This window comes from Malus sylvestris, chromosome 12 (assembly GCF_916048215.2).
Source record: "Malus sylvestris chromosome 12, drMalSylv7.2, whole genome shotgun sequence".
NCBI lineage: Eukaryota > Viridiplantae > Streptophyta > Magnoliopsida > Rosales > Rosaceae > Malus > Malus sylvestris.
In genome coordinates this window covers 8,280,061-8,307,657 of record NC_062271.1, presented here as the reverse complement: position 1 = coordinate 8,307,657, position 27,597 = coordinate 8,280,061, and the positions used below count along the sequence as shown (strand labels likewise).

At 36.1% G+C, this 27,597-nt stretch overlaps 3 protein-coding genes across 3 annotated transcripts; 1 reads left to right on the top strand and 2 right to left on the bottom strand.

Moving 5' to 3' along the window:
- Nucleotides 1–379: 379 nt before the first annotated feature.
- LOC126593732 (probable glycosyltransferase STELLO2) lies at nucleotides 380–4,892 on the bottom strand. The gene is made up of 3 exons (XM_050259843.1): nucleotides 2,643–4,892; nucleotides 1,228–1,354; nucleotides 380–1,107 (listed from the first exon to the last, which is right to left on the bottom strand). Exons 1-3 carry the CDS (start codon nucleotides 4,319–4,321, stop codon nucleotides 634–636), a joined length of 2,280 nt encoding a protein of 759 aa, XP_050115800.1. The 5' UTR covers nucleotides 4,322–4,892; the 3' UTR covers nucleotides 380–633.
- Nucleotides 4,893–6,996: 2,104 nt separating this feature from the next.
- Nucleotides 6,997–9,481, top strand: LOC126593737 (uncharacterized). Its single transcript, XM_050259852.1, has 5 exons — nucleotides 6,997–7,136; nucleotides 7,231–7,417; nucleotides 8,127–8,488; nucleotides 8,757–8,823; nucleotides 9,240–9,481. Exons 1-5 carry the CDS (start codon nucleotides 7,057–7,059, stop codon nucleotides 9,246–9,248), a joined length of 705 nt encoding a protein of 234 aa, XP_050115809.1. The 5' UTR covers nucleotides 6,997–7,056; the 3' UTR covers nucleotides 9,249–9,481.
- Nucleotides 9,482–15,442: 5,961 nt separating this feature from the next.
- Nucleotides 15,443–26,716, bottom strand: LOC126593826 (insulin-degrading enzyme-like 1, peroxisomal). Its single transcript, XM_050259957.1, has 20 exons — nucleotides 26,638–26,716; nucleotides 26,137–26,204; nucleotides 24,103–24,225; nucleotides 23,909–24,021; nucleotides 23,599–23,761; nucleotides 22,306–22,398; nucleotides 22,003–22,088; nucleotides 21,457–21,543; nucleotides 20,729–20,832; nucleotides 20,505–20,607; nucleotides 20,011–20,106; nucleotides 19,743–19,932; nucleotides 19,551–19,612; nucleotides 19,358–19,462; nucleotides 18,157–18,358; nucleotides 17,843–18,051; nucleotides 16,938–17,114; nucleotides 16,774–16,860; nucleotides 16,239–16,361; nucleotides 15,443–16,109 (listed from the first exon to the last, which is right to left on the bottom strand). Exons 3-20 carry the CDS (start codon nucleotides 24,125–24,127, stop codon nucleotides 15,864–15,866), a joined length of 2,271 nt encoding a protein of 756 aa, XP_050115914.1. The 5' UTR covers nucleotides 24,128–24,225; nucleotides 26,137–26,204; nucleotides 26,638–26,716; the 3' UTR covers nucleotides 15,443–15,863.
- Nucleotides 26,717–27,597: the final 881 nt, after the last annotated feature.

The window sequence follows — 27,597 nt, the reverse complement described above, 5'->3', positions numbered from 1 at the left end:
ATCGGTTTCCCATACATTCACAGCTCTCAAATGTCAAAATAACAGAACTAGTATTGATTACCATCAGGTTCTTAATCTGATGACAGTGAATGAGTATGCTTAGTGATTTCGGGGTGTGACCCGTCCCTCACAGGAGGAAGGTTATGAACGAAATCGCCCGAGCTTACTCATTCCCCCCTTTGAAATTACATTTCGGGGTTTTTGTAGAGGACGAGTTGCCAAAAGAAATAAAGGTTGGAGAGCTAGCCACCACTACCGGTTACTCTCGGGGAGTTTAATAATTCAAGATGATATTACGTTTGAGACAGAGACATTCTAACCAAAAAGCCAAATGTAGCAGTTGCAAGAATTTGAATCAATCTACAAGTCAAATTTGGGATTGTTGAAGACACAAATTCTAATTTCATATATTGATGAACAAAAAGAGATAGATGAATACATCTTTTGGGGGGATCTTCAATCAGTAACGAATGGTAAAACGTAAACCTACAGAAAATGAAAACGAGGAAAAAAGCGACCGAAGATACCCCCTAAAAAAGAAGAAAAGAGTTCCGTATGACAGTTAACGAAATGGTACATGTTTTCTTACACCCTTTTCACGGTATTTTTAGTATCAAAAGAGATGAGTTACCTTCAAACTAACTCCATTAGGAGAGGGTCACCTTCTGCCATTACTCTTATTAGTTTAATGAACTCTTGTTCGCTTGTCACACTCCATGGGTGAACCGCAGGTACTTTAGCCGAATACAAGGATGAAGAATTCGTAGAAGGTAGTTGTTCCTCATATATCATTGTACTGAGCACCGAGTCAAAGTTCTGAGGTGAATCTAATGCTTGAAAGAACATTGGAATGGCAACCTTGTAATGAATTTCTAGATTCCCAACTAGATTAACAAGATCGACGAAGTCAGCTACAAACCGACGAGGGATGTAGAACACCTCAGAACTGCATAATGTGACGCTCTTGCGACTAGTTACACTGTTCTTATAACTGACTTGGAAGTGAACTGGCATCATGCTAACAACCTTCTTTACCATGCCTGCTTGCTTTGAAAACCATTCTTCTGAGTTGTCTTTTGTTGACACAGTACTCCAAGACTTGGGTACCTGAATCCCATTGAAATTGTGAGGGAGAAAGCGATACTATAACAGTTTGAATTTTCAATTTTGTAGTCCTATTATAGAAGGTTTATATGTGTGTAAATGGGTTATTCGAAGTCATGTTACCTCATTTGTGATCCACAATTTAGTTTTGTCTGCCTGTAGAAGATTCCAGTAATTAAGAATAGTATTGTCCTGAAGAAATAAAAATCCATCTGCCCCGGAATATCGATCAAAAATTTTGGGCATGTACCTACAAAGAAATATGAAAAAGCACAACCAGAAAATTAGCAATGGCCCATCTTAACTAATTCCAGCTAGCCTTTAACCAAAATGTAAGTAAAAAAACAGTTAGGATTTCACATACAACCATTTCTCCATCATCATAAACTATTAAAATGAATACTTAAGAAAAAGTAAAATTGACAGCGAAACTACCAAACTTGCATTCTAAGGAAGCAATTCAACAGTCCTTCAAATAAAAGATACTTTGCACCAGACATATTCCAGGGGATATGCACAGATTCTGCAGCCTAAAATAGAATTGGGGGTTACAGGACTTGCTTCTGAAGTTGTCTTCAGTTAACTCATCTTATTTAGCAGAAATTCTATAAACGTAACTAGCCCATAGGGCTTTCCAAAAGGCACCAATTCACAAAACCGAGAAGAAATGAAAAATAACAATACTCCTCTAAAATTAAAATACTTTCTAAACTGCGGGGTTTTTTTAGTATAACTAATACCAACCATTAACTGCAGAAATTCAATCATAACACGATCAGGAAGACATGCAATTGAATCTCGAATTCTGGTAACAAGCTACTGAATATGTAGTAAGATCCCAATGCGGATATATACAAAAAAAATAAATAAATGCAGCCTGAGACTACCACCCCTTTAAGTGATGAAACTTTCTGCACTCCGCCTTCAAGAAATGGACAGAGCTTAGAATGACATCCCCTACTTGATGACAAAAACCTATACTGTGGGTATCAATCCGCAAAGTTGTCATGGATGATGAACTCGTGTAACTTAGCTAGGTCACTGATGCCACTATATAATTTCATACAAGTAAATTTCCAATGTTAACACAAATGCGTCCGGTTATATAAAATTGCATGTCTCAAAAGATGCCCTACTTTTACTTTTAACTGCACATTTAAGCTCCTATTCTCATCTACTACTATGCCTAACAAGTCTTAACCATGAGAATTCCAATACAACTATATCAAGATGGTTTATCCCAGTTGTTCTTGCAACAATCAATCAAAACCTTTAAAAATAGAAAACTCATATGTCCACAATTTGTATATCACTTAAACATGTATCTAACCTAATCCTTGGATTAATGTATCTAAATCAAAACAAGTTTCAATTGATTACCACGCATCCCCTTCTCTTCTTAATCCTTACTCCCCACCTACCCAGAAGAATATAGGAAGTGGAACTAAACAATTCAACATGATTGAAAGCCAACAATGTAATCTAATAGAAGTGATATAAGCAAGATGAGGTTCAAATTCATGAGAAAAACAACTTACTTATATACATTCTCCAATTTTCCTTCTTCAACAGCAAGATCGGTGTTCTTTAGATCAGACAAAATGATCACAGTTTTAAATATCCGCCCATAAAGCAATCTCCATTCCAAAGCAGTACGTTCCACAGGTCCACTGCAAAACATGATAAGCACAACATTCCCAAAATTCTTCCTCCATCTAATCAAATTTCCAATTTCATAGTTCACTGTTCCTGTTTCCTCAACTCCAAGATGAACTGATGGAAATTTTTGCGGGACAAACTCTTTTGTATCCCCATGACCAATATTTGCCCGTGGCCGATCCAATTCCAATGACATTAATCTAGGCTGCTGATACCCTACAGCAATTAAGTCATGAAGCCAAGCAGCGGTAAACTTCAGATCCTTCTCAGTCCAAAACCCCTCTTCTGCCATGACAAAACTTAACTCCAAAATCTTTTCAAACAACCTATGCTTACCCGATCTCCATGAAACCAAAAATTTGATCAAACGTCCTACATTAACATGAAGATCTTTCTCTTCAGAAAAGGGGTATGCCTGAATTCTATCATACCGATGAACAGTTGGGGGATAAACTACAACATATCCACCTATTTCCCACAAAAGCCTTTGCCCCCAGTAACCCCTTAATATATCAGAAGCCATTGTGCTAACAGAAACAGGAAGCATCAAACCCCAAAATGCCGACGAATGGTAAATTGTATTGAAAGAGTTAACAGGCACCATCGTCCCCTGCGGCAATGCCACTTTTGGGGCATGGTCATCAAACCTGATATCAAACGCTTCCAAACCTGATTTTCGTGTAAAATAAAACACAGAATCGACATCAGGAAGTCCATTGGATATACCCTGTTGTATAAACTGCTTTCCACCAAAAACCTCAGTGTAGAACTCTTCATGGCCAAGCTCACCAACATTCTCCAATGGCAAACCTCTCGGCCACACAGAGCGTTGCCCGAAATGAATATACGGGTTCACAATGGTCCTGTTGGGATTCTCATGGCTATACTGCAATATAGTCTCTTGCCTAGCACCCTCACCAATCAATTCCACATCAAAATGTTTACCCAAATCATCACCAATCACCTCTCCGCGATCATCAGCGTCGAAGATCTTCTTCGCCCCGTGCTGGATCGCAAACAAGTATCCCACACTCTTCCTAACATAAGAATCATAAGGCAAGTACTCCAAAACCCTAAAACCCAATTGAGCTTGTTGTTCAAGGGACAGAAAGATAGCACCTTTGAGGCTCCAATCCGACGGCGTTTTGGAGTTCCCAATCGCCAGGACCTGCCACCCCTTGAGCTTCACGAGCTTCTTGAGCGAGTCAGACGGGTAATCGGAGACGGAAACGACAACCCACTTCTCAGATCGGAAGCTGGCGTAGGGAGACGACGTGTCGGAGATGGTCTTGACGGTGGATTCGAGCTGGGGCATCCGAATCTTCTCGAGGTTCTGAGCCTGGGTCTCGAAGCAGAGCAAGGCGGCGGTGTCACCGATGTTACGGAGGACGAAGAGGGCGGCGACGGTGGCGATCAGAAGCACGACGGTGACGATTTTGTACAGATTCTCGGAAACCCATGAGGAGAAATCGAGATTCGGAGCGAAGGAAAGCGACGCTCTGGAGTTGGAGTGAGAGTATTTTGGGGATTTGGGTCCGTTGCGTTCTTGGACAAACATCGAAACGAATTCAAAACCCCCAAACGCCCCAGATTTTTCTGTATCGACAGATTGAGCTCAGTCAGAAATGCCTTGACTCGGACGCTGTATCGACAGATTGAGATGCACCGACAAACATCCACCCGCAGTGCTGCTTCTGTACAGCAACAAGATGTTGAGAGCTGAGCTGCCGGCTGCGTGTGATTTCAGCAAGTTGGTGAGTGATTGCTTTCCTTCTTTCTCGCACGCTCAAGTTGTTGCACTGCCGACAGGCGACAGGTGTGGTAGTCAGAGAAGAGAGAGAGTTTCTTAAATTTCACGTCTTGATTGAATACAACCGCTCTCTCTCTCTCTCTCTCTCTCTCTCTCTCTCACCCTCTCTCGCAGTTTGGTGGTGGGGACGGGGGGTCTCTGTCTTCTTTCTTCTTCTATTGTATTATTTGTTTATTTGTTTATATGAACTGGATCACGTTCTGGAGTTGTAGTTGGTTGTTCTCCATTGCAGCTCTGCAATTTTATGGTATCCATTGGATCGATGGAGTATTTCTCACACTATTTATCGTATGATCAAGAACGATTTGGCTTAATCCCACATCTCTTTATAATATTTTTTTTTTTGTCAGACTAAAATACTTTCGTTAATGCAAAAAACAAGTCGGATGGATGCAAATTTCCGCCATATGTTTTTGTGTAAATTTGTCTGCTTAATTTTATAATATGCAAAAGTTCGAAATTTCAAAGCAAAACCATAGGGAATCGATCCCCGCTCCTAGGTGAAAAGGTATGAAGTCTAAACCACTACCGCTGGCAGATAACTTTGGGATTCTCTTGCACATTAATATATTTATATGTATATGTATGTGTAAATGTCAAGAAATTTCAGAGGCCCTTCTTCCTGTGCGGTGGCATCCTTTGCACACCCTTAAGACCGGCTCTGTTGTGAGTAAGCTTTTATTGTTCTATGTCGTGCCCAACTCTTTGCACATGAATTTTTGGCTCCATGATTCAGTGCTTGGATATAGAGAGTGAGAATTTTGGAAGCCAAAGCAAGCGAGAAGGGAGTTGCGATAGAGGATATTTTGGAAGAGTCCAAACGTCGTTTGTTTCTTGTTATTATTTTCTCTAAAATTTCAGAAGATAAGATAGGAGATAATAGAGGTTTAGGATAACATAAAAGTTAACATAACTAAAATTAGTAAGTGAGTAAACACGTGTCACATTTTTAAGGAGGTCACAGAAAGGTCACGGCTTTTTTGTGAAGAAGATTTGGTGTGTTCTTAGCAGCACTCTTTAATACGGGTAATGTTAGGAAAACTAAATTTTTAAACCAAATTTTGTAAACCAAATGATATAGTTGTTGATGATTAGATTATTATTTAAATGTTGATTAACGTGTTTATTTCCTATTGATGACATATAATTTGATTTAAAATTTTGATCCCTAATATTATCCTTTTAATTTTGTTTATTTTAGTTTTGCCCATTTAGGAAACACACTAATTCTCTCTCTCCTTCCCTCCCGTGTTCTCTCACTTTCTCCCTTCCACGCTGCGACAGCAGCCAAGACGCAGCATTTACACAAATATTCTCGAACATCAACCTGACTGCCCGGTAAACATTAACCCTAGACTCAATTGTTAATAATGCACAACTAGAACACTACCAACGAACTAATAAAGCACTACGAAGCTATTTTTCAAAGCACAGCAATACCAAACCAACCCTAAGCAAACTGTTCTGCATCTAGTAATTTTTCAAGCCGTTTTATCTAATTCATGTAGTACATTCATAACAATTTATACCAAGTTCCATTGAACTATAAAGTGCCTCATGCAAACGCTCCATAAGAAACGATTGCCAAAGTAGTTTGTGGTTGATTGTGAAGTCTCCCTACTGCAAATAAATGTGAAGTGCTTATCGAGTTCCAAGGGATCCATATGGCGGAAGTTAAACTAGTTGGACATGAAGTGCTACATGCAGATCTGTATATTCGATCAATTTTCCTTATTCGTTTTGCTACTTGTAACTTTGTAAGTATGCTACATTTACCTCACCATTAAATTTTTCTCTTCAATAAAATTCGTGTTTATATTTTTGTTCTTTGAATTAACTTGTAAAACTAATTTCTTCAAAATTCATTGCGTGGTGAATAGAAGGTGCGATTTTTTTTGTTATCTAGCAAAGTACACACTCACAGATTTTCAAAACACCTTCTACATTACTAAAAATATCTCTCAACCTTATAGCTCAAAGTGCTTCTCTAAAAAACGCTTCTATTACCTATCACTATAAATATTTTCCGCCAAACATAAAAGCGTTTTGAATTATAAGAAAGTGCTTCGAGATCTTCTAGAAGCAAAGCAATTTTTCTCCTAAACCATTTATTATCGTTCAGGTAGGATGGATTCTCCTAATCCGGTGTCGAAAAAATACTTTAGCTAGAGAAATTAATAAAATTTCTAGTTGGAAAATAAAATAAAAAATAAACAGGTCTGACGGTGGGTCGGGTTATGCAATCATCGCAATTCCTAGTTACCAGGCCCAATGAAAATTTGCCCCAGTCAAACAGGTCAGGTAGCCAGCTGGCTCTTTAACAAACTCCGAGGCCCGCAGGCTCATTACCCAAGGCAATCTCCTCTCCACGTGACTATCTTAAACGGTTTAGAGAGAGACGGAAAAGGTTTTAGAGAGAGAAACTTTCAAATATAGGCGAAGAACCGCCAGTTTTCAGAGCTAGAGGGAGAGAAGCAGTGGCTATGGCTATGGCTCCGTTTCCGTCTCCAACTGAACGCATAGTTGCTTCCGCTCTGCTTCTCCTCACCGCCACACCTCCGAAGTAATCCACGCTTTCAATTCGCTTCGCTTTAATCTGTGCGTTTCTGTGTTTCGATCGTTTTAATATCTTCTGATTCATTTGCTTGAACTTGCAGGTTCTGTTTGGACGACGAACGGGAGCGAAGCAAGATCGAGAGTTGCAGAGGAAGCTCGGTTTCTGGCGATTCCATCAAGTCCTGCACTTCGTTGATCACTACCAGCGATATCTCAACGGATGAGATTCGAGCTCGTAAGATCAGGATCATGGCGCTTGCTGCTCTTCGTCGTCAGATGAATCTCAAGGTGATCTCTCTCTCTCTCTCTCTCTCTCTCTCTCTCTCTCTCTCTTTGTGATCAATTTTTTGAATTTTTAGGTGCTGTTTGGTTGATTTTGTTGTGATTTGTGAGCTTCTCTCTCTGTTTCTCTTCCAGTTTTTCAATTCTTAGTTTCTGTTTGGTTGAATTTGTGCATAACCTGAGCTCAATTCCAACTGTAGTTTTGAATTCGTGCATAATCCGATCCGAGTGGCCTTTTGAACTCTGAATTCCAACTGTGATTTCCGAGTTCCATTTTTCTCATCATTTTACTTGAATCTGCTCTCCTCTTACTGTGATCTCGGTTTTCTTCAATTTTTCTCTTCACAGTGAGATGAATCTCAGTTCAACCTGAGCTTCTCTCTCTCTCTCTCTCTCTCTCTCTCTCTCTCTGTTTTTCTTCCAATTTTTTTGCACTCTGTTTGACTGAGTTTCTGCATAATCCGATTGCATTTTACACAAACAAATCGACAATTTGCTTAATTAATGTTGTTCTTAATCTGCTGTTTGGCTGTATTTTGGCAAGAAATCGGACTGTGATTTTTGTGTTCGTGAATTTGCTAGAATATCGTTTTCAGGAACGAAGATTAAGCAGATGATTAAGAAGTTTGATTATTTAATCTGGTTTTTAATTAATCTCTCTAATCAATTAGTATTTGCTTTCTTGTTTACATAATTTGTATTTTTTCCTAATCAGGTTGTTCGGAGAAGCCGCTCAAAGACTCAGACGACCTGGAAAACCATCTCTGGATCGTCCAAAGCGACGGCGTCGTTCGGATCTGAGACCACAGAGTCTTCGTGCGTGTCCACCACCTCCAGCGCGGCTTCCAGCGCGCGAAGCCGAAGCCAGCACCACGTGTCGAGATCAGGATGGAGCAGTATCAAGCTTGCGGTGGTCCGGGAGGATCCGATGAAACGAAGGCGGCTGACTTGGTCGTCTCACATGCGCCGGAAAGCCGACGCCATTCTGAAGCTCTTGTCCGGCGCCGGCTGGCTGTCTGAAGTCAAGATCCGTCAGACCATCGGTGACAGTCCTGACACCAGCAAAGCGCTCAGAATGTTAGCATTCCCCTTCTCTCTCTTCATGTTTATGACACGTGGAACCTTGCGTGTGATACGCACGAATGGTTGGAGCTTTTCGACCGTCGGTTCTAAACAGTGGAAAGACGGGGGAAGAGGATCCGACGGTTGAAATGCATCCAACTATAGTGGTTTGTTATTTGTTAGTATGAACCTATAACACAACATTACGTGGCAATATGTAATTGGCTGCTCGTGGTGAAAAATATTGTTGACCAATACAGATGGTGTCTTTCTGTTGCTGCAGGTTGTTGAAGCTAGAGAAGGTCAAAAGAGCAGGCTCTGGAGGCCGTCACAATCCTTATGTTTACTCGGTATATATATTTATAAGTTTGTTATTCAAGTGTTGCCAAATGAATTTAAATTTTAAAATTTGTTAATTAATTTATTTACCGATAATTTATATGGTGACGAACAAAAATATTTTCACTTTAGCAAAAAAAAAAAAAATTTCAACAGTTAACAAATATAATATTGGGAACTTTAACGAAAAGCACCTGGTACTGTTCACTTTAACGAAAAACCACATTTTTACACTAAAAAGTCAATCCTGGTACTATTCACTTTACCCTTTATTTTGTCCTTATCATTAAAACTCAAAGTTTTCAAGCCATTTTCATTAGTTTTCCTTATAATATTAGTACGATCATAATTCAAGATTCTAATAGCTGCTTAAATTCACTTAAATTTCATTTTCATATTAATTATGATTTATTGTTTTTATTTGCAGGTAGCATGAGAAGGTAGCTAGCTTGGTAGGTAGCTAAGGAGACCCGGTTGAGCATGTACGGGTCGGGTCAGAAATAATGGGGTTTTAGCTATCCGATCCGGATCCGCTCCCTTGATTGGGTTGGGAAAATTTTGGTATATGATGGATAGCTAAAGCTGCGAATATAATATATATTCTAGGTGTGTATATAGTGACACCAGAAAATAAAATATAAAATTGTAAAGGTTAATTAGTTAATATAATGGAACGTTCTTTATACTAACGTGAGGTAAGTATTGGTTTGGCATTTAATCCGGTGTGAATGGAATGACGAACCTGAACTTTGGCTTTGAAATGAATAACCAGAAACCTAATGCATAAGCAAAGAATAAAGCACCAAATTAGGGCGGTGTTTTGTTTTTTAAAAAGAAACTAGTTAGTGGCGAAGTTACGACAATATACTTTTACAGAAGTTGAAAAGACTCATAGAGACATTTCAGCTATCTTCCAATTATCATTGTATAATTTATTAGCGTCAAGAATTGAACTCATGATCAGTCGTGCTACGAGTTTAGAATTTACACTAACTACTAGACCATCCCGTGATAGTTTCAAATTTGGACAGTTTAAGCAACCTTTATACATTTTTATTCACTAATACGTACCAATCCATTTTTCTTTAAAGAAACCGACAAGGTAATATTTTAATTAAAATGCTATAATTATATATTCCGTATGACATGATCGATGGATGGCTGGTGATTGTTCTTGAAATGTATCATAGTTCACGTATCAAAGGATAAAAATGAATAATTTTCATCTCCACTGATAAATAAGAGGTATTAAGTTCGATTCTTTTCAAAAACGAATTTGAACCACATTATTGCTAGCTCATTATGAGATTAAGTCTTGCCCCTTTTCTTAGGGTAGATAATATCGATTGTTCCACAAAAAAAAAAAAAAAAAGAATGGATAGTTATCTGAAGAACCCTCAAGGAAATCCAACAAAGGGCTTATAAGAAGGGACTTTTCGGTATTTTCATGCCATAAAGCGTTCAATACCAGATACGCGGCGTATGTTCTTGCGTTTCAGCACCGAGTCTTCGACTAAATGCGAATATTCAACGCGTAGCGCTGCAGAACATGACGCAGCATTCCTTGGACCAAAAATGAATTAACAAAATGAATGAGTCAAATCTTGGCCTAGAAAAAGTTGTAAGGGTTATTTATTCTGGCATATTTTCATTTCAGTCATTCAACTCTGCTATATTTGAACTTTTCATCAATATGGTGGAATTCTATTTCATTATGGTCATCACGTGACACGTTGACACATCCCCATAAAAAAAATCGTGCAATTTTTTAATTTATAAATTTATATGTGAAGCATGCAAGTCTGAATTCATGTTTATCTCACTTGATATCAAATTAAACGTACCTTAAATCTTTAAGTTAGTAAAAAATTTTACACTCCACATAAGTAAGTGGCAAATCACAAGTTCTGACGTTTTAAGTTTAATTGTCCAAAGACGCTACTACTTTATAAACTAAAAAATTATTCTTTTTTAATAAATCGTAGAATTTGATTATGTACCCCCACAGTTGGTTGTTGAAATCGTGCTAACCCACACCAAAATAATAGAATCTACCATGTTTTTTTAGTTAAATTTGTTTCTTTCGTAAGCTCTTTTAATATATCCACACCACCACTTGCCCTAAAAATTGAGTAAATTGATTCGTTGAAGCATTTCACATAAGAAGAAATTAATGAAAATAAAAGGGCACCACAACAATTGATAGAAACTTTGGGACCTTTGTATAAAAACCGTACAAATGGAAAGACACAAATACCATAGGAAAGGCTATTAAAAGGACCAAGGTCTCCCCCTTCTTTGTATTGGGTTCTCTCTCTCCCATCTCTCTCTCTCTAGATTTCTCTCTTTCTCTCTCTACGAAGAGAGCAAGAAAAAAATCGGCAGAGAGACATAAAAATCCAGAAAGATGGCGGCGAAGTGGGTGGAATTATTGGATACGGGGGTGAGAATAGCAGCAAGGTTTCACTCTCATTGCCCACAAACCGGACGGTTGTATTACCATCCTCCCTGCAGCTCCTCTACCTCCGATCAAGAACACCATCATCTTCCTCCCCAGAAGAAGCCCACCACCAATGGCAGATCAGCCGATGACGTCATCATGACCAGTTGCGGCGTCAAGGCGGCGGCGGCAGCTTATATGGAGACCAACACCACCAATGAGTTTATGTTGTATTCTGTTTTGTGATAAGAAAGAAAGGAAAGAATGAAATATTAATCTGATTATTCCCAATGAAATATTACAATATTTGTGGCAAATTTTCGATTCGATTTTTTTCTTTTTACAAATCATAACATATTTTTCATTGTTTTGTGATAAGAAAGAAAGGAAATAATGAAGTATTAATCTGATTTTTCCCAATGAAATATTACAATATTTGTGGCAAATTTTATTTTCAATTCGATTTTTTTTTACAAACCTTAACATATTTTTCATTAAAATTATCTAAACGACGGGGAGGGATTTAAACTTTGGTGTTGAAAGAGAATAGCCAATTAAATATTTTAATTGTTTTTGTTTGAATGATGATCTTAGCATCCAGAATTGTATACAATCTGTTTTCTTAGAATTTTAGACTTTAACCCATGTTGTTGGGTTTCTGTTGAAATTTGGAAGACAATTCTTTTATTCGACAAATTGTTTTAGCTTGGTAGAAACAAAATGATTTTCTTAAGAATTCTCTCACACAGAAATAGAGAACGAAGTAACTAAAGGGATTGTTATAATATAATCCTCTTCTTTTATGGCGAATCAAGTACCATAACCTAATAAAGAACCGTTCTGATTAGTTGATAGTTTTGTGAAAATTCCTGTTAAAGGTTTCATTAACTTGAATTTGGTTTATAAATCTAAAAAATAGTGAGAATTCTGGATCTCTCTCAAAACGGTATCTGGTTTCTCTTAGCTTGATTGTTTTTTATTATTTTTAAAGCATATTTCTATATTTATATGATTTGGAGATTTTCTTCCTTTTTCTGCTTTTCAAAAGGAGTGATTGTTTGGGGTTGAATTCATGCTAGGGGTGTAGAGGATAAAATGCTCTACCACTGCAACATGAAAATTTGAAATGTTATAAAACTTGTAAACTACATAAAGAAATATGCTGAAATATGAATTTATAAATTGTAATTGTTGAACCGATCAAAATTACATACTGACGATGAGTGTTGGGTGTATATCCATCAAATACTACAAAGGGATAACAATTGAAACTTGTACATTTATTATTTCAGCCAATTTGCCAAATGAAAATTTACTTGTGATTATTTATTATTAGCAACATTTTACAAACATTAGGAGGGAGGAATTGAATTTGGAATCTCGTTGTCGTCCATATTAGAAATGTAAATAGCAACCAAGAAGTAAAATTTTTTTAGGTCAAATAAAACTTCATTAAGAACGTTCTAGAAGTTACGTAAGATCTGCATGTCAAACATGATTGGAGTAATTAGGTTTTCATCCTTATTTTTACTACTCTATTGATTAAAACCTTATTACTTTTCAATTTTTGATCAAGGTCCTTTGTATTAATAATATCATTAATTATTTCAATAATAAAATATTTTTTATTTCTAAATATATTCATTTAATATTAAAAATGTTACAATTAGTATATTTATATTTATGGCTAAATTTTTTATCATATATTTTTATTTTTAGTTTGTACCCATTTTTAATTTGCAACCCTTTTTTAATTTGTACCAATTTTCCTTTTAGTTTTAATTTGTACCCATATATTAATTTCTTTTTGTGCCCATATTTTTTAAAGTTTTATTTGTATTGTACCCATATTTTTTTATTTATTTGTACCCATTTTTATTTTTGCTAAATGTACCTATTTTGAAGAATGTACCCATGTTTTGATACAATAATTTTTTGGTTATTTTTTATGAATGTACCCATGTTTACACACACACACACACACAATAGTATATTTATATTTTAATATTTTTAATCCCACAAATTATGGTTTTTTATTCAAAATCTCATTACTATAAACAACTATAAATTTTAATTTTTAATTTAAAAAATATAGTAACGTACATAGAAATAAATTATCAATTAATTTCAGGGACTTGGATCAAAAATTGAAAACCAACAAGGTTTCAGTCAAAGACTGTTCATAATTAGGGACCGTATCCAAAGTCTCCCAACATGATTTTAGCATATTTTTATTGGAAAAAACCACATGGGAAATCCCTGTGGAACAAAAGGTCATACATGCCGAAAGAAACACCACAACTACACAATTATAATTCATCAGAAATATAGGATTACAATTCCTCAACTACAAGGGATCCATATCCAACCAGCATAAAGATAGCACTTATGAGAACTAAATCTTGTTAGACTAAACCCTAATTCCCTATCCAGAATTGGTTTCACAGTTAACTTAGGAAACAAGTTAGGTTAGAGTCTTAATTATACTATTCCTTGTGGACCAAGTTAAGTGATATTCCCAAATTTAACTTAGTGCAATTAAGGGATTTCTTGTGAGCTAAGAAAGCCTCGCAGACTTTGATAGTACATTCATAGGCTATTAGGGTTTCTAGTATAGTCCGCATTGAGTTCCTTGCTCATCCTGCAATAATATAAACCCTAAACTCCCCATACACTTCTCGTGATTAAGGTGCAGTAGCGAGGAGAAGATCTTGAGTTCTTTCTGTGCAGATTATCATGTCATTCATCATGTCGAGCTCTCAAGGTTAATTTATTCATGTGTTTTAATGTCGAGCTCTCAGCTTAGTGCACAATTCCATTACAAGATAGCGTTTTTGGCGTTCGACACCAATTTTCTCCGAGAAATGTAAAATGTAGGGAGACAGCCGCACTTACATTGCAAAAAAGAAAACTTTTACAAACAAAATGAAATTCTGTTGGGAAATGATAAACACTCATTTTTTTCTTTCTCTTACATACTCTTGTTCAATCATGTTCGTTTTCTTTATTTGATTTATTCAATCTGATGGTTAGAAATAAAGAAGAGCATGTGGGAGGCTTAAAAAATGGGTGAAAATCAGATCCTTTTTTGTGATATCTTTGAAATCCCTACATATCTGATATATTTGCTGATGATAGTCCCAAAGACTTGCTCCAGTAGCAAAAATGAACACATTTGCTCGATGGAAAATATTAATATAAATTTGGGTTCTCATATCTCTAGCAGATTTATGGATTGCCCATTACGCTAATTTGACCACATGTTTTGAAGCGAAAGGGTGACGAGGTGAGTACCATGGTTGTGGGTATGTGGATGATATGATAGTCACGGGAAGTGACTTTGTTGAAAAAACAGCACTTTGAAGGGACGTTGTAGTATTTTCTTGAAAATCGAAGTGTGTTGTAAAATTTATGGGAATTGAATTCCACATGATTGAATCAAAAGGGAAAAAGTATGGAGTAAAAATAATGGTATTGTCAAATTTTGTTATTGTTGGATGATATGATTTTTAACATGCATTAATTTTCCTTGTAGACTTTTGCACGTAAATGACTATATAGAGAGTATGCACTGTATGATCAAACAACACATAAGATCAAGAGTGAAAGCAATAATACATATACCTCTTCCCTCTCTTTACTTGCATTGTGTGATACACTTGCGAAAATAAACAGTGTGATACATTGCACTCGTTCTACTTTTATCTCAAGCAAATTTTATCTCTCTTTCTCACTTTTATCTATTTATAACAAAGTGTCTATATTTCCACTAGATATTTCTTTTTATCTCAATGTAAATATGTCGTGGGGAGTATTTTTGCTCACCACCATAACTATAGTGTATGCTTACTATACAACTAATCATGTGCCGCATGTTCTTTACCTAACCTTAATTAACTTTCATATTAAATGTTACATTTTCAATTTTGAAAAAAATTATCAAAAATTAAGTAAAATGACACGTGTGACGGGTAATTAAGTGTATGATGATGAGCAAACGTCATTTGTGCCAACCAACAAGGATCAATACCAGCGTCTTGTTGGACGGTTGCAACTCTTTTGAAAAAGCTCGTGTGAAGGACAGAGAAATTTAGTTGGGAGTGACGCATTGCTTCAACCTTTTGAACACATACATCATCCTTCTCTCAAGTGTCTGTATCCCAAATATAAATATTAAATACATGCCAAACTGCATATCTTAACTTCTTAATTAAGTCATGAAATAAAGAGATTATAAATGAAATAATACAAATATTGCTAATTCAATGGTCACTGTCAACATCGATTACACAAATAAGACATTTTTATTGACAACAACAATGCCTTTTTTTAAATTTTTTTATTTAGGTCGTGCTATCCAGACATCTGTTTTTATTTTCCACACACACCTTATAAATTTCTCTCATTTGATCTTCAATTCATTCGATCCAACGAATGGAAATCGAGAGGTAAAAAGGAATGTGTGGATAGCAACACCCTTTCACTTTTTAATTTTTTTTGGGTAAGTTACAAGGACAAATGTTTGTTAGTTTTTCTGGTAAATACTAATACTGATAAGTTAGTTTTTCTGGTGTTCTTCTACAACTTTGTCCAGATATCTACTTCTCAAGTCTACAATTTCACATGATTTCCCTTGAATGAACCATAAAGAGGTTGTGACCTTCTGAAGCTGAATATATCGTCTATTTTGACGCAGCAAGGTTGCACCGGTGAGCTTGTATCTGTAGCGTACTCCGATGAATGTGAGTTCCCGTACACTCGTACGCTTAACGACCTCTTTTGAGGAGCCCCAACTTTTATATGCTCATTGAAAAAATCTATCAATTCTTGCTGTGTAAGCTGCCTCAGTGCTGCAATCTGTTTCAAGTTTTATGTAATCATAGGCACATTTATCTCATGCATTTTTCTAATTAAATTGTACTGAAAACAGTAAAATGAATCGATCACCTCGAATTGTAGAAGTATCTTAAAACATTGAATTCATACCTCGGACTCTTTCCTATCAAACTTGAGTGTCCCATCCGAAATCTCCCTCCAATAAAATCCAGCTTCTTCCATTAAATTCTTGTGCTTCTCAAGCTTCATGTTGATCAATGCATTTACGTTGCTCTACGTAGAAAACAGTTCCAACAGTTATTTATCATAAAATCTATCCCTTTGATGCTCCGAATTCTCATCCAAGTTTTACGACTAGGCTTTCAATCATATATGACATCCTACATTAAACATTTTTAACTTTTGGGTTCGCATTTTATATAGAAGTGATTGAACATTGATATTAAAAGTCATCTACCATCTGTAAATGGGGATACAAATCATCGCAAGAAAGACTCATGGAAGGGTGAAGATGATATGGATGAGGATAATAAAAGGCAGACAGACTAATGAAAGGTAAAAATGGTATTGCCGGACATTTTAAGGAAGTCTAAATATTTTCCATACAGAACAGTTTAAAGCTTGCATAAAAGATGTGGTAAAACTAGAGGAACAGGAGTTAAGGATAGAGTCTAGTTGATCTCACCTTGAATTCGTCACTAGGCATGTCATAAAGTTTACTCTCGAACCCCTTGAGGAATTCCTCCACTCTCAAGTCAATATGTGCTGGATCCTGTTAAGATCAACATAACATACTATGAAATAGGCGGACAAAGCAACAGGGCAACAATAATAGAAGCATGCTTATACCTTCGCAGTGGATTGTAGAATAAACTGCACCCCACGGATACCAGAATCATTCCTCTGCAAGAGGGCCGTGATGTAACCAAGTTGCTCAACAGATCTAAGCTGGTGAAAGGCAGGCTGCTTTGCAATAAGAGCGAACAGCTGAAGTTTCACATTCAGCATAAAGTCATCCCGATGAACCTATACATATTAACATAATTGTGTTTAAAAACCAATGTTTTAAAGGGCAAAGGCGAAGCCAAGGCGTTTCATGGATAGCCTCACCTAGGCGATAGCCTTGAGATGTGAGGTGATACCTCATGGTACGTATAATTATTATAACATGTAACACACACACACATATACATATATGTACAAAATATAATCCCTTATAAAACAATCAAGCAAGCATGCCAGGCAATCAAATATTTGACTATAATTATTATTTCTCTAATTCATATCAATTAAGTCATAATAAACTATTAGAAACTAAGAAGCATAAAAGTAGCATGAATTTTGTAAAAACCCTGCCCAAAACATCGTCATTTAGGGTTTGGGCACTTTTTTTTGTTGTTTTCGAAAAAAAAAATTCAAATGCCCAGGTCACCTAGGCGCTCCCACTGGGCAGAGGCGTTTTCTTCATAGCCCCGCCCCATCAACCGCCCGAATCTTAAAACTAGTTTTTGAAACACTGTTGAAAACAAACACAAAACCTGTGCTGCAACAAATTTACACATTTTAGAAGTTGTGCAGCTCTAATAATATTCAAATTTCCTGAAAATTATTCTGTACTGAGAAAAAATTGCTGGTTTAAAACATTTCTGTGGGAACTCTTACAAGGTTTTCTGAATTTTGAACGAGACCATCTAAAATGAAATATTTCATCCAACAAAATCTAGTTTATTCCTTCTGTAAACAAATTTATGAACCTGGATATAGTGGACAAGGGCAGAATTCTCGTCACTTGGATTAAGTCCTTCCACAGGGTAGAAGTAGTTCTTGCCCTTTTCAAGCTTCACGACTCTATTCGTCAAATGCTGGGATGGAAATAAAGTTTGGGAAATATGATTTGAGCCCTTAAAGAAAACATCTTCAATATGCTGGATCATTGACTCAGCTTCATTCTTTTCAAGGTTTCCTGCAAAAGCATATAACTAACGTTGAATAACAATACAAAAATGAAAACTAAAATCAAGATAACAAGATATATCCTAAATTGTTTGAAGGAAACAAAAAAGGTAACCAGCTGTATAACACTCTACGAAGGCCCTCGAAAGCATCCAAGGGACAAACTTAGCAAGATCTTCAACTTGAAGGTGAGGAAGAGCTTCAAGTTCTTCCGTCCATGGACAAGTATGATCCTGTAGAATTAATGCGCAGTAGTTCATAGCCTGCTCATAAGGCTGTTGAAATTTCAAGTTTTGGTACTCCTTTATGAGCATTTCCTGATACAGACAAAGGAAAATAACACAAGTAAGAAACGGTTAAGCCAATGCAAACATTCAAAGGAATGAGTTCAGGAAAGGCACGACAAAAATAAAAAAAGCTACAATTATCAAGTCTCGGAGCAATAGAAAAATGCAAGAAGAAAATGCTCCTGAGGAAAACAGACTAAATGATAAAAATCACAAACTAAGTATGTTCGGTCATGAAGATTAACAATAATAATGATGACGACGACGACGACGATGATGAAATCTAGGTTTGTAACTACAAGTTAGAATGTTCATAATAAGTGTATTATTTTGGGCCACAATGTGATTGTAAATTTTGTGTAAAAGAGAAAACAAGATTGATTGATCATGCAACCCAAAGCCAATTGGCCCCGGACACATAGAACATTCTACATTCTAAAAACCAAGGTTTTGCATTCCCATGTGAGATATACTCTCAACATGTCCCCTCACGTGTAGTGTGTTTGAGCCAAAAATGTGGATAATTTATATCGGGGAACATCGAAGCACGTGTGGCCAATGCGCCTGACACGGTGGTTTCCTGTTTTTATGACATGATAGAACTAGAGCATCCCACCAACCAATAAAAATTGGACATGGATGGAGAGGCCGAAGACATTATATTTCTTAAGGGCAAGACTACACATTATCAATATGAGATATACACGGCAAAGATTCTCTATGCAAACTTAGAAAATCTCCATGATCATGACAAGCTCTACTACAGGTTTAAGAGAGCAGGAAGGGAATCTTGGACATCCTAAAATAGCTAATACAGAGACTGTTCCAAAATTATTTCAGAAAATAAATAGGTAGATATGATCTGTCTCTTTTCAGAAATCTTGTTGGCACTGCCGAAATTAAGATATGCAAAAATTATTAATCCAGTTACTCTTCCGCCGCTAATAGCTTATCAAAATGCTCATCTAGAACAATGTATTGAAACACTTAAAATAAAACATTTTTAGGCACAAGGAACCTTAAGGTTACCTTGATGACTGCGAACCTATCAGCTTTCACTTTAAAGCTTGCAATCTTCTCAACTACAGTTTCCAGTAAAATTCTTAATTTGTGGTTATAGCCAACCAGAGTCACCTACATAAGAAAATAAAAGATCATTTACAGAAACAAAACAACAAACCAAAGAACCGGCTATGAAGTTTCACATAGTCGGACACAATACCTGAAACCCACTATCTGTGTGGGTTATTCTGTAAAACAGTTCAGCAACCTGAGCATAGTAAGCTGACAAAAAAAAAAAAAAAAAAATTAAATAAGCTCTGGTTCAAGAAAATAACACCTTTGTTGTAAGCCAAAAACAAAATAGGTCACCATCAATGGAAGAAAGTAATTAGCTTTAAGTACGGAATTTTACCATTTTCATTCAAGTAATCCATCAACAGCTGAGTAAACATATTAGTTAGGACTTCTGTTTCAGGGGATTCACTTGCGTGGGGACAAGTGAAATCAATCTTAACATAAGCCTTAGGAGTAAAGAACATTGTATCGGGCTTGTACCAAAGTGTTGAACACGGCGACTTTCTTAACAGAACTGGACAATTGGCCTGAAAAAAAAGTCAATCGCATCAGAAGAACTTTTAAAGTTGTACTAACTTAGAGAGAGAATTTACCATTCATCACACCTTCTCATGATTATTCTTAAGCGACAAGTCAGTGGGGATGAACACATTAGGGGCTGGTAAGTGGAGATTCTCATTTGGGGAAGATACTATCCATTCCTGCAATCAAATGAAAAGGTTTACGGATCAAAGTGGTTTCCTCATATTCCGTTAACAAGATTCTTTACTTCTCTAAACTGATGAAATTAACAAAAAAGCAACATACCTAACACATTCTTATCACCCAAAAAAAGAAATAAAACTGCTTAGCGCTACTGTATTCATCAATATATATTATATAAAAAGTGATTTACACCAATGAAAATTTTTCGGGATCACAGTGGTTTTCTCTTATCCCCTTTAAAATATACATAAAATCTCCAAAATGATGAGATTAACAAAAAAAAGTACCAAACCTTACGCATCCGTATCACCCTTAAATAAACTCCAACTTCTTAATGCTATTTTGTTCAATAAATAAATATATATATTGATTTATGTAAGAATTCATAACCAACCTGAATCATTGAGCCACTAATTTTCTCGACGGAATAAGCAGTTCCATACCATGGCTCAGTCATGTTAGTATGACCTTCAAATTTTTTTGATTCCCAGAAAATTCTGTACAAAAAAAAGACCATTACTCCATAAATTTATGAGGAAACTTATTTCAATCGACAAGAAGATTTGCTTGGAAAATAGTTACATAACTCTATAGAATCCAACTTAGTGATACACTTACCTGACTTTGTCCGGAGAAAGCTTGTTAAGCACCATTTGGATAGTGTCTGGACTGAAGTTAGACGGCAAGGATGATCTTACTAGCCAATCTCTTGGGGGATATCTCTGGATACGGATATAAAAATGTCATGTGAATAAGAAGCAAGTGAACATTAATTACCGAACTAGAATAGTTCCTCCTGTCCAGAACTTCTTCAGAAACCAAAGAACTTTAACAATGTAAAACAAAACACTACAATAGCAGGAAACAAGCAGTCCCCCCAGACGGTACAATCATTACCTTATACAAACAAACAATACAATTATAGCACAGGGCCATTAAGAATTAACAAACTTAAAAGTAGTAGCTCCATAATCCACATGAAGATAGAAAAACTGGAAATTTTTATATTCATTTGATACCGATGTACACAAAGCTGCCCAGAATCTTGCTCTATCCCAAAAGAAAACCACCTTCTCAAATTTTCCGTAAAAATTTTCACCCCCTTATTTCCAACCAAACAACTTAGAAAATTTTCAACATACTACAATTCCACCATCAAAAGCACAATGTTTTCATTTGAATAAAGATGCATAATGGAAACAAAATATCAACCAATCTGAAAGAAAAGTTCAGGGACCAGAAATGAATTACAAACTACTCGAACACAAATTATAGAGGGTACTACATTAAACACAATCCATTTCAGTATCCTTAAACAAAGCAAGACTAAACCAAGAGCCTAATACCTGCATATTTATCGAAATGCTGACGACATAATTAATAGGCTGCATTTTGTCCTGATAATGAAACTTCGTCTTGCAAACAGCAGAAAGCTACAAAAATCACAATTCCTTTCAGAGTCCTTGAGAAAGAATCAGAGAGACAAATTCCATACCAAATCTGAACATTGAAATTAACAAAATTCTATAATTCATTCCTCAAATCAAACTGCAGCGGTGTTTAAACTGTTTAGAAATATAGAAATCAAGAGAACATGGTGATGAATCATATATGTACACCCAGTTCAACCCCTGGAGTCCTTGAGATGACACCAAAAACTCGAAAAAATCACCCTTAGACTTCTCTTTCTCTAAAAATGAAAAACAAATGTGAAGGATTGCACAGCTTAGAATCAAGAAATAATATGAAACCATGACATATTAGCCATGTTCTTGGTAACACTACGCACCAGTGATTCATACTGTGAAGGATACTACAGATGATCCTAGACACAAAATGCAGAGGAAGGTATCATGCACCAGTAATTCATAAACTAGAATGCACACGCATACCTCATCAAAAATCCACTTGCAAACACCCGACTGCTGTAAGAGGGAAATGTATTTGAAAAGCAAACCTACTATGTCTTGCATGTGCTCTGCAAAATAATCAAAGGGATTATCACATTCTAGAAAACGACAATACAAGTTAAAATAATGCCTCCCGACAAAAGAAAATGTTATTAAGCATTTCAAGCTGTCTTAAAGATAAGTGAAAGACACTCATCCAAAATGAAATGAAGCCTAGAGGGAGGGGAGCAGAGGATGGGAGAAATAAGATTACCCAAAAATGGAAACACTAAAAAGTAAACTAACCATGACCTGCGTCCGTGAGATCCATATCTACTCTAAAGAAAGAAAAGTCCAACGTTGAATCCGATTCCCCAGCAGACAAACCTGTTGCCCATCCTGCAATTTTTAGAACAAAAAAATTTGAAGTTAGATTAACCCAAGCATATTAACTTCATCCATCCTATAAGTGGGATAGAATTTAACCACATCAAGGAATTTTCATTGTTAACCACTACGTTGAGAATTCAACCATTTTTTTTTGATAAATGAGATGATTATATTAAAGAAAAAAGAAACACAAAACACAAAAGGCTGGACAAGCAGACCACCCCAAACAACCAGAATAAAAACAGAAAAAGAAAAGTTAGCGGCATTCAAAATGCTCTAAAAGCTACAAAACACGATCAGAATTCATTCATGTTCTTAGTTTGGTCATCTAAATACATAACAGATCTAGTAACCAGATACGGAGTACGGTTCGAGTTTGCAATTTGGTTCAAGTACGGAATTCGCTAGTAACCTATAGTAACATTTGCCAGAGGAGTACATAGAGACAATACAATATATAGTTCGATTCGTTCTAAATTGGTTTGATAGTAAAAATATTTATAATTATACATTTTACAATTATTATTTATTCTAAACAATTATTTGTGTTTTATAGAATTGATTATTTGTAAGCAATTATATGTTTACAAATCAAAGACAATTAATTCACTTAACTGTTTAATCAGAATAATATAAATATTCTCAAATTAATATGGGAATGGGGAAATGCTATGGGGACCTGGATTCCTTACATGCCTCTTCTAAAAAATCAATACTGCAGATGGGTCCTCCACTAACACAATTAAAAAGTTAAAAATTACAATTAAACTTAATATTTTCTCTCTTCCTCTCCCTCTTCTTCTTCCTCTGCCTGATGAAAACCAGAAGCACAGTGCTTCCCAAAATTCCAGTTGTTTCACTCCTTTCTTCCCAAAATTTACGGGTGCATTTTTCTTTTCTGTAATCTGATTATAAATTATTAGAGATGGCTAGATTAACCACCAAATTGCCAAAGTATCGGTACATCCGTACCGATACGGAATTCGGACGCTATTTTACCAAATCTGGCAACTATCTTTCCATATCTACGTAAATCAATTGCATGATAATCAAACATTATAAATAAGACTCGAGTACAATGCCAACTTTCATAATTCAGATAAAAAAATAAAAAAAATTCTGCGGTAATGCTAATCACACTACATGTACAAATACCATCTGCTCAAAAACTCATTATCTGAAGCATGTAACAGATAATCCAAAACTCACCCAAAGTTTTCAAGACGGCATACAAAGAACCCTCTGCTTCGTGGCCAATGAGATGACTAAGATACCTACATGGCCCTTCCTTGTAATGGTGAATTTCTGGAGCTATAGGCCACACAAGTCTCAGCTTATGACCCTCTTTGATTGGAACAGTTTTGACAAGAATCTGAAATAAACACAGAAGAGAAACCCGGAAAGAATTATACATCTGAATATAGGACCTTTTAAAATCTTTTTTTGCCTTATCAGCAATTCTGTATGTCCTGAAAGCAAGTTCAACTCAGCATAAAAAGTTTAACAGAAGCATGTGTACCTGCAAATGTTCTGATGTGCAAGGCTCACCACCAAAACAAAGGCAGTTGCGGTCAATGTTTCTAATATCCTTAAACTTGTCCTCTACAGTGGCTTGAATTTTATCAAGGTTTTCTGAAATACCCATAGTGATAATTATTAACTTGACCACAGGGAGATGGAATCGGACTTTTATATGTGAATGTAGCTACAAACCTTTTCCATAAATGACAAGATGCATGACATTAGCAGAATAATATTGTTCATAGAACTTAATAAGCTCATCTCTGGTATCCAATCCTTTCGCTTTTGGACGGACCTCCAAAGTTTCCCAATTCCCTGAACAAGTAAGAACAGTAGGTGCCATAAGAGACATGGGAGACAGTCCGAACCCCAAACAAGTAATAGACAGTGGTATTCTTGTAAAGTCTGTATTTTCCATAGTCCCACAAAACAGAAATGAGACTGAACATAATTGGCAACCAGCCAAAAGAAACAATATTTATAGAGAAGGGTCATTTCTTCTCAAGTATTAGTGACTTGAGGCAGTCCAATAAAAGGACTGTTTAGGCACATAAACTCACAACTTTTTCACTTGTAAGATAATGAGGAATGAGGAGGTACAAACAAAGGTGAAGGCTAAGAAGGAATGTTGTAAAGCCTTATACAAGGATAGGACCGATGAAAATGGTGAAAGGTATAGAAAAGCGAAGCAAGAGGCGAAGAAAGCTGTGAGAGAAGCTAAGTTAGCGGCTTATGACGATATGTATAAGCGACTAGATACCAAAGAAGGAGAGTTGGATATCTATAAACTAGCTAGAGCAAGGGAAAAGAAGACAAGGGACCTAAACCAAGTGAGGTGCATCAAGGATGAGGATGGAAAGGTTCTTGCTACAGAGAACGCGGTTAAAGACAGATGGAAAGGTTATTTTTATAATCTTTTCAATGAAGGACATGAAAGGAGTGCTTCTTTAGGGGAGTTGAGTAACTCAGAAGAGTGTAGAAACTACTCTTTTTATCGTAGAATCAGGAAGGAAAAAGTGGTTGTAGCTTTGAAGAAGATGAAGCATAGAAAAGCAGTAGGCCCAGACGATATACCAATTGAAGTGTGGAAAGTTTTGGGAGAGACAAGTATAACATGGCTCACTGACCTTTTCAATAGGATTTTGAAAACGAAGAAGATGCCAAATGAGTGGCGAACGAGCACTTTGGTGCCTATCTACAAGAATAAGGGCGATGTACAAAATTGCATGAACTATAGGGGTATTAAGCTAATGAGTCATACAATGAAGCTCTGGGAGAGAGTCATTGAGCATAGATTGAGGCAAGAGACACGGGTTTCGGACAACCAATTCGGGTTCATGCCAGGGCGCTCAACCATGGAGGCAATCTATCTCTTACGAAGATTGATGGAAAGATATAGAGATGGGAAAAAGGATTTACACATGGTCTTTATAGATTTGGAAAAAGCGTATGATAGGGTCCCAAGAGACATTCTTTGGAGGATTTTAGAGAAGAAAGGAGTACGAATAGCATATATCCAAGCTATACAGGATATGTATGAAGGAGCAAAGACTGCCGTAAGAACTCATGAAGAACTCATGATAATCTACTTCCATCATAGTACCACCAAAACATATAATACTAGAAATTTTGCCTCTCTCGTATTGGACAGTCCCTGAGAATGGATTGGCGAACAACAGACCGGAACAAAACATACCTTACAGAATTTGGATGGATAGACGAAAAGAATAGGGGAAGAACTAGCTAGTCAATCAAAATCTCCAATCGGATTCATCAAACAACATTAACGAATGGTACAATATGGGAAACACCACCCATAAATGACGGTGCACAACACAATCACAATTCTAGATATTAACCAATAGCACCTCAAAAAGCAATGACAATTGTGAAATCAAAAAACATAAAAGTGATAAGAACATCTGTTAGAATTCCCGAATTCCCAAAGAAGATGCAAGTTAGGAATTATCTTCAAGCTAGAAATAATTCTGAACTGTTATACAAGGCTTCTCCTTACAAAATGACATGTTTCTTAGTCGAGTCTTTGATATTTGCTTTTGTGTCATTTTAACTTCCACTACTTTCCACAAATTTTGACAATCAGAAACAGAAAGTGAAGGAGAATAGGAAACACAAAAGTCCATTCCACATTTTTGTTTGATTGAGCACTCCTGCAGAAAGAAATTCAAAAATCCGTGTGTAGCTATGAATTTTGGCAGAAAATACCTCGGTGATGTACTTCGAGTAACTATCCTCCAAAGGGTACTTTTCACTAGCATAAAACAGCATATGCTCTACAACAAAACACATGCAGAATTCAGAAAGGAATGTCAACAAACATCTTATTTTTCAACACCAATGCCATGAAAACTCATTAACAATAAGTCATGCAAATATATAATAAACTCCTTCGGTGATCTACTCAACCAACTACAATTTTCATTTGACAATAAGAAATATCAAAAATCTATTCGATGCTAAAGAGACTATCGTGTACCATGATTTTATTATCCACCGCTATCCCAAATGGCGTCAGAATAAAACTAGAGTGCCTTTTTTCAGTACTGAAGGTTTTTTTTTTTGATAGCAAATACAGTATCCATATACAAGAACAAACCAAAATAATACTAAACAAAAAGCAAATGCGGTTAGCCTTGTGGCCGCCTTCTAGATTAGAATAGTTTAAAATATCGTCTTGTCAAAAGAATTAAAAAGGAATTAAGTTACCAAGGAAATGGGCAAGACCCTCCAGGCCATCAGGGTCGCTAAAAGCACCAACATTGACATCCATGGAAGCAGCACACTGAGAAAACATAATTTAAACAAAAATTAATAAATTATATATTAAAAAAAAACCAAAGATTATGAAATGTGAATATCAAGCGAATTGAACTGAGAAAGAGAAAATCAAAAGAAATATGCCTTGTCAGTATCAGGATCGCTGATGAGAAGGATTTCGAGGGAGTTGGCTAGGACAATCCTCCTGTACTCCCTCTTGTCCGTACGGGGTTTCACTATTTCCTCCACCTCTTCCTTCCCGACCGCCATTCTTAAATTGTCCTCCTCTTTCTCTCCGACCAAAACAAGAATAAACAAGAACACACCCACTGCGCCAGAAAAAGACTTTCAGATTATGGTGAGTTACACACTCAGTTTGGATAAAATAATGATAATTGAAATAACGGTATTTATTTTAAGGAAATTTTATTTAAATTTATCTAACTTCTTTTTATATTTAATTTATTCTTTACATCCATATAATTTTTTATTAAACTATCAATATTTCTTTAAACCCAAATTTACTACCTAAACTATACAAACCCAATTCAATATGTAAATTTATCTTAACATCCATTTGAAAAATAAAAAACCAAAATCAAAACATTCTCTCCTTCCAACAGTTGCTTTCGATGAAGTCTATCACCGTGTTCGTATAGAAAAGCCTCATTGAGTTTGAGTTTTATCCAAGTGTTGTAACGTTCTTGGTAGGCTGCAGAAACAACACTAATGAACTTAAAGATTTTTTAATATCTTTTTTATTTATTAGTTTGCATGGATTTTATACGAGTTATATGTAGACCACGTTCATATTCAGAAGATTGATGTATGTACAACATTAATTTGCATAATTCTTACCAGTGAAGAAAATTACGGTTCAAGAGAAACTTGAAAGATTAGCGAGACGAA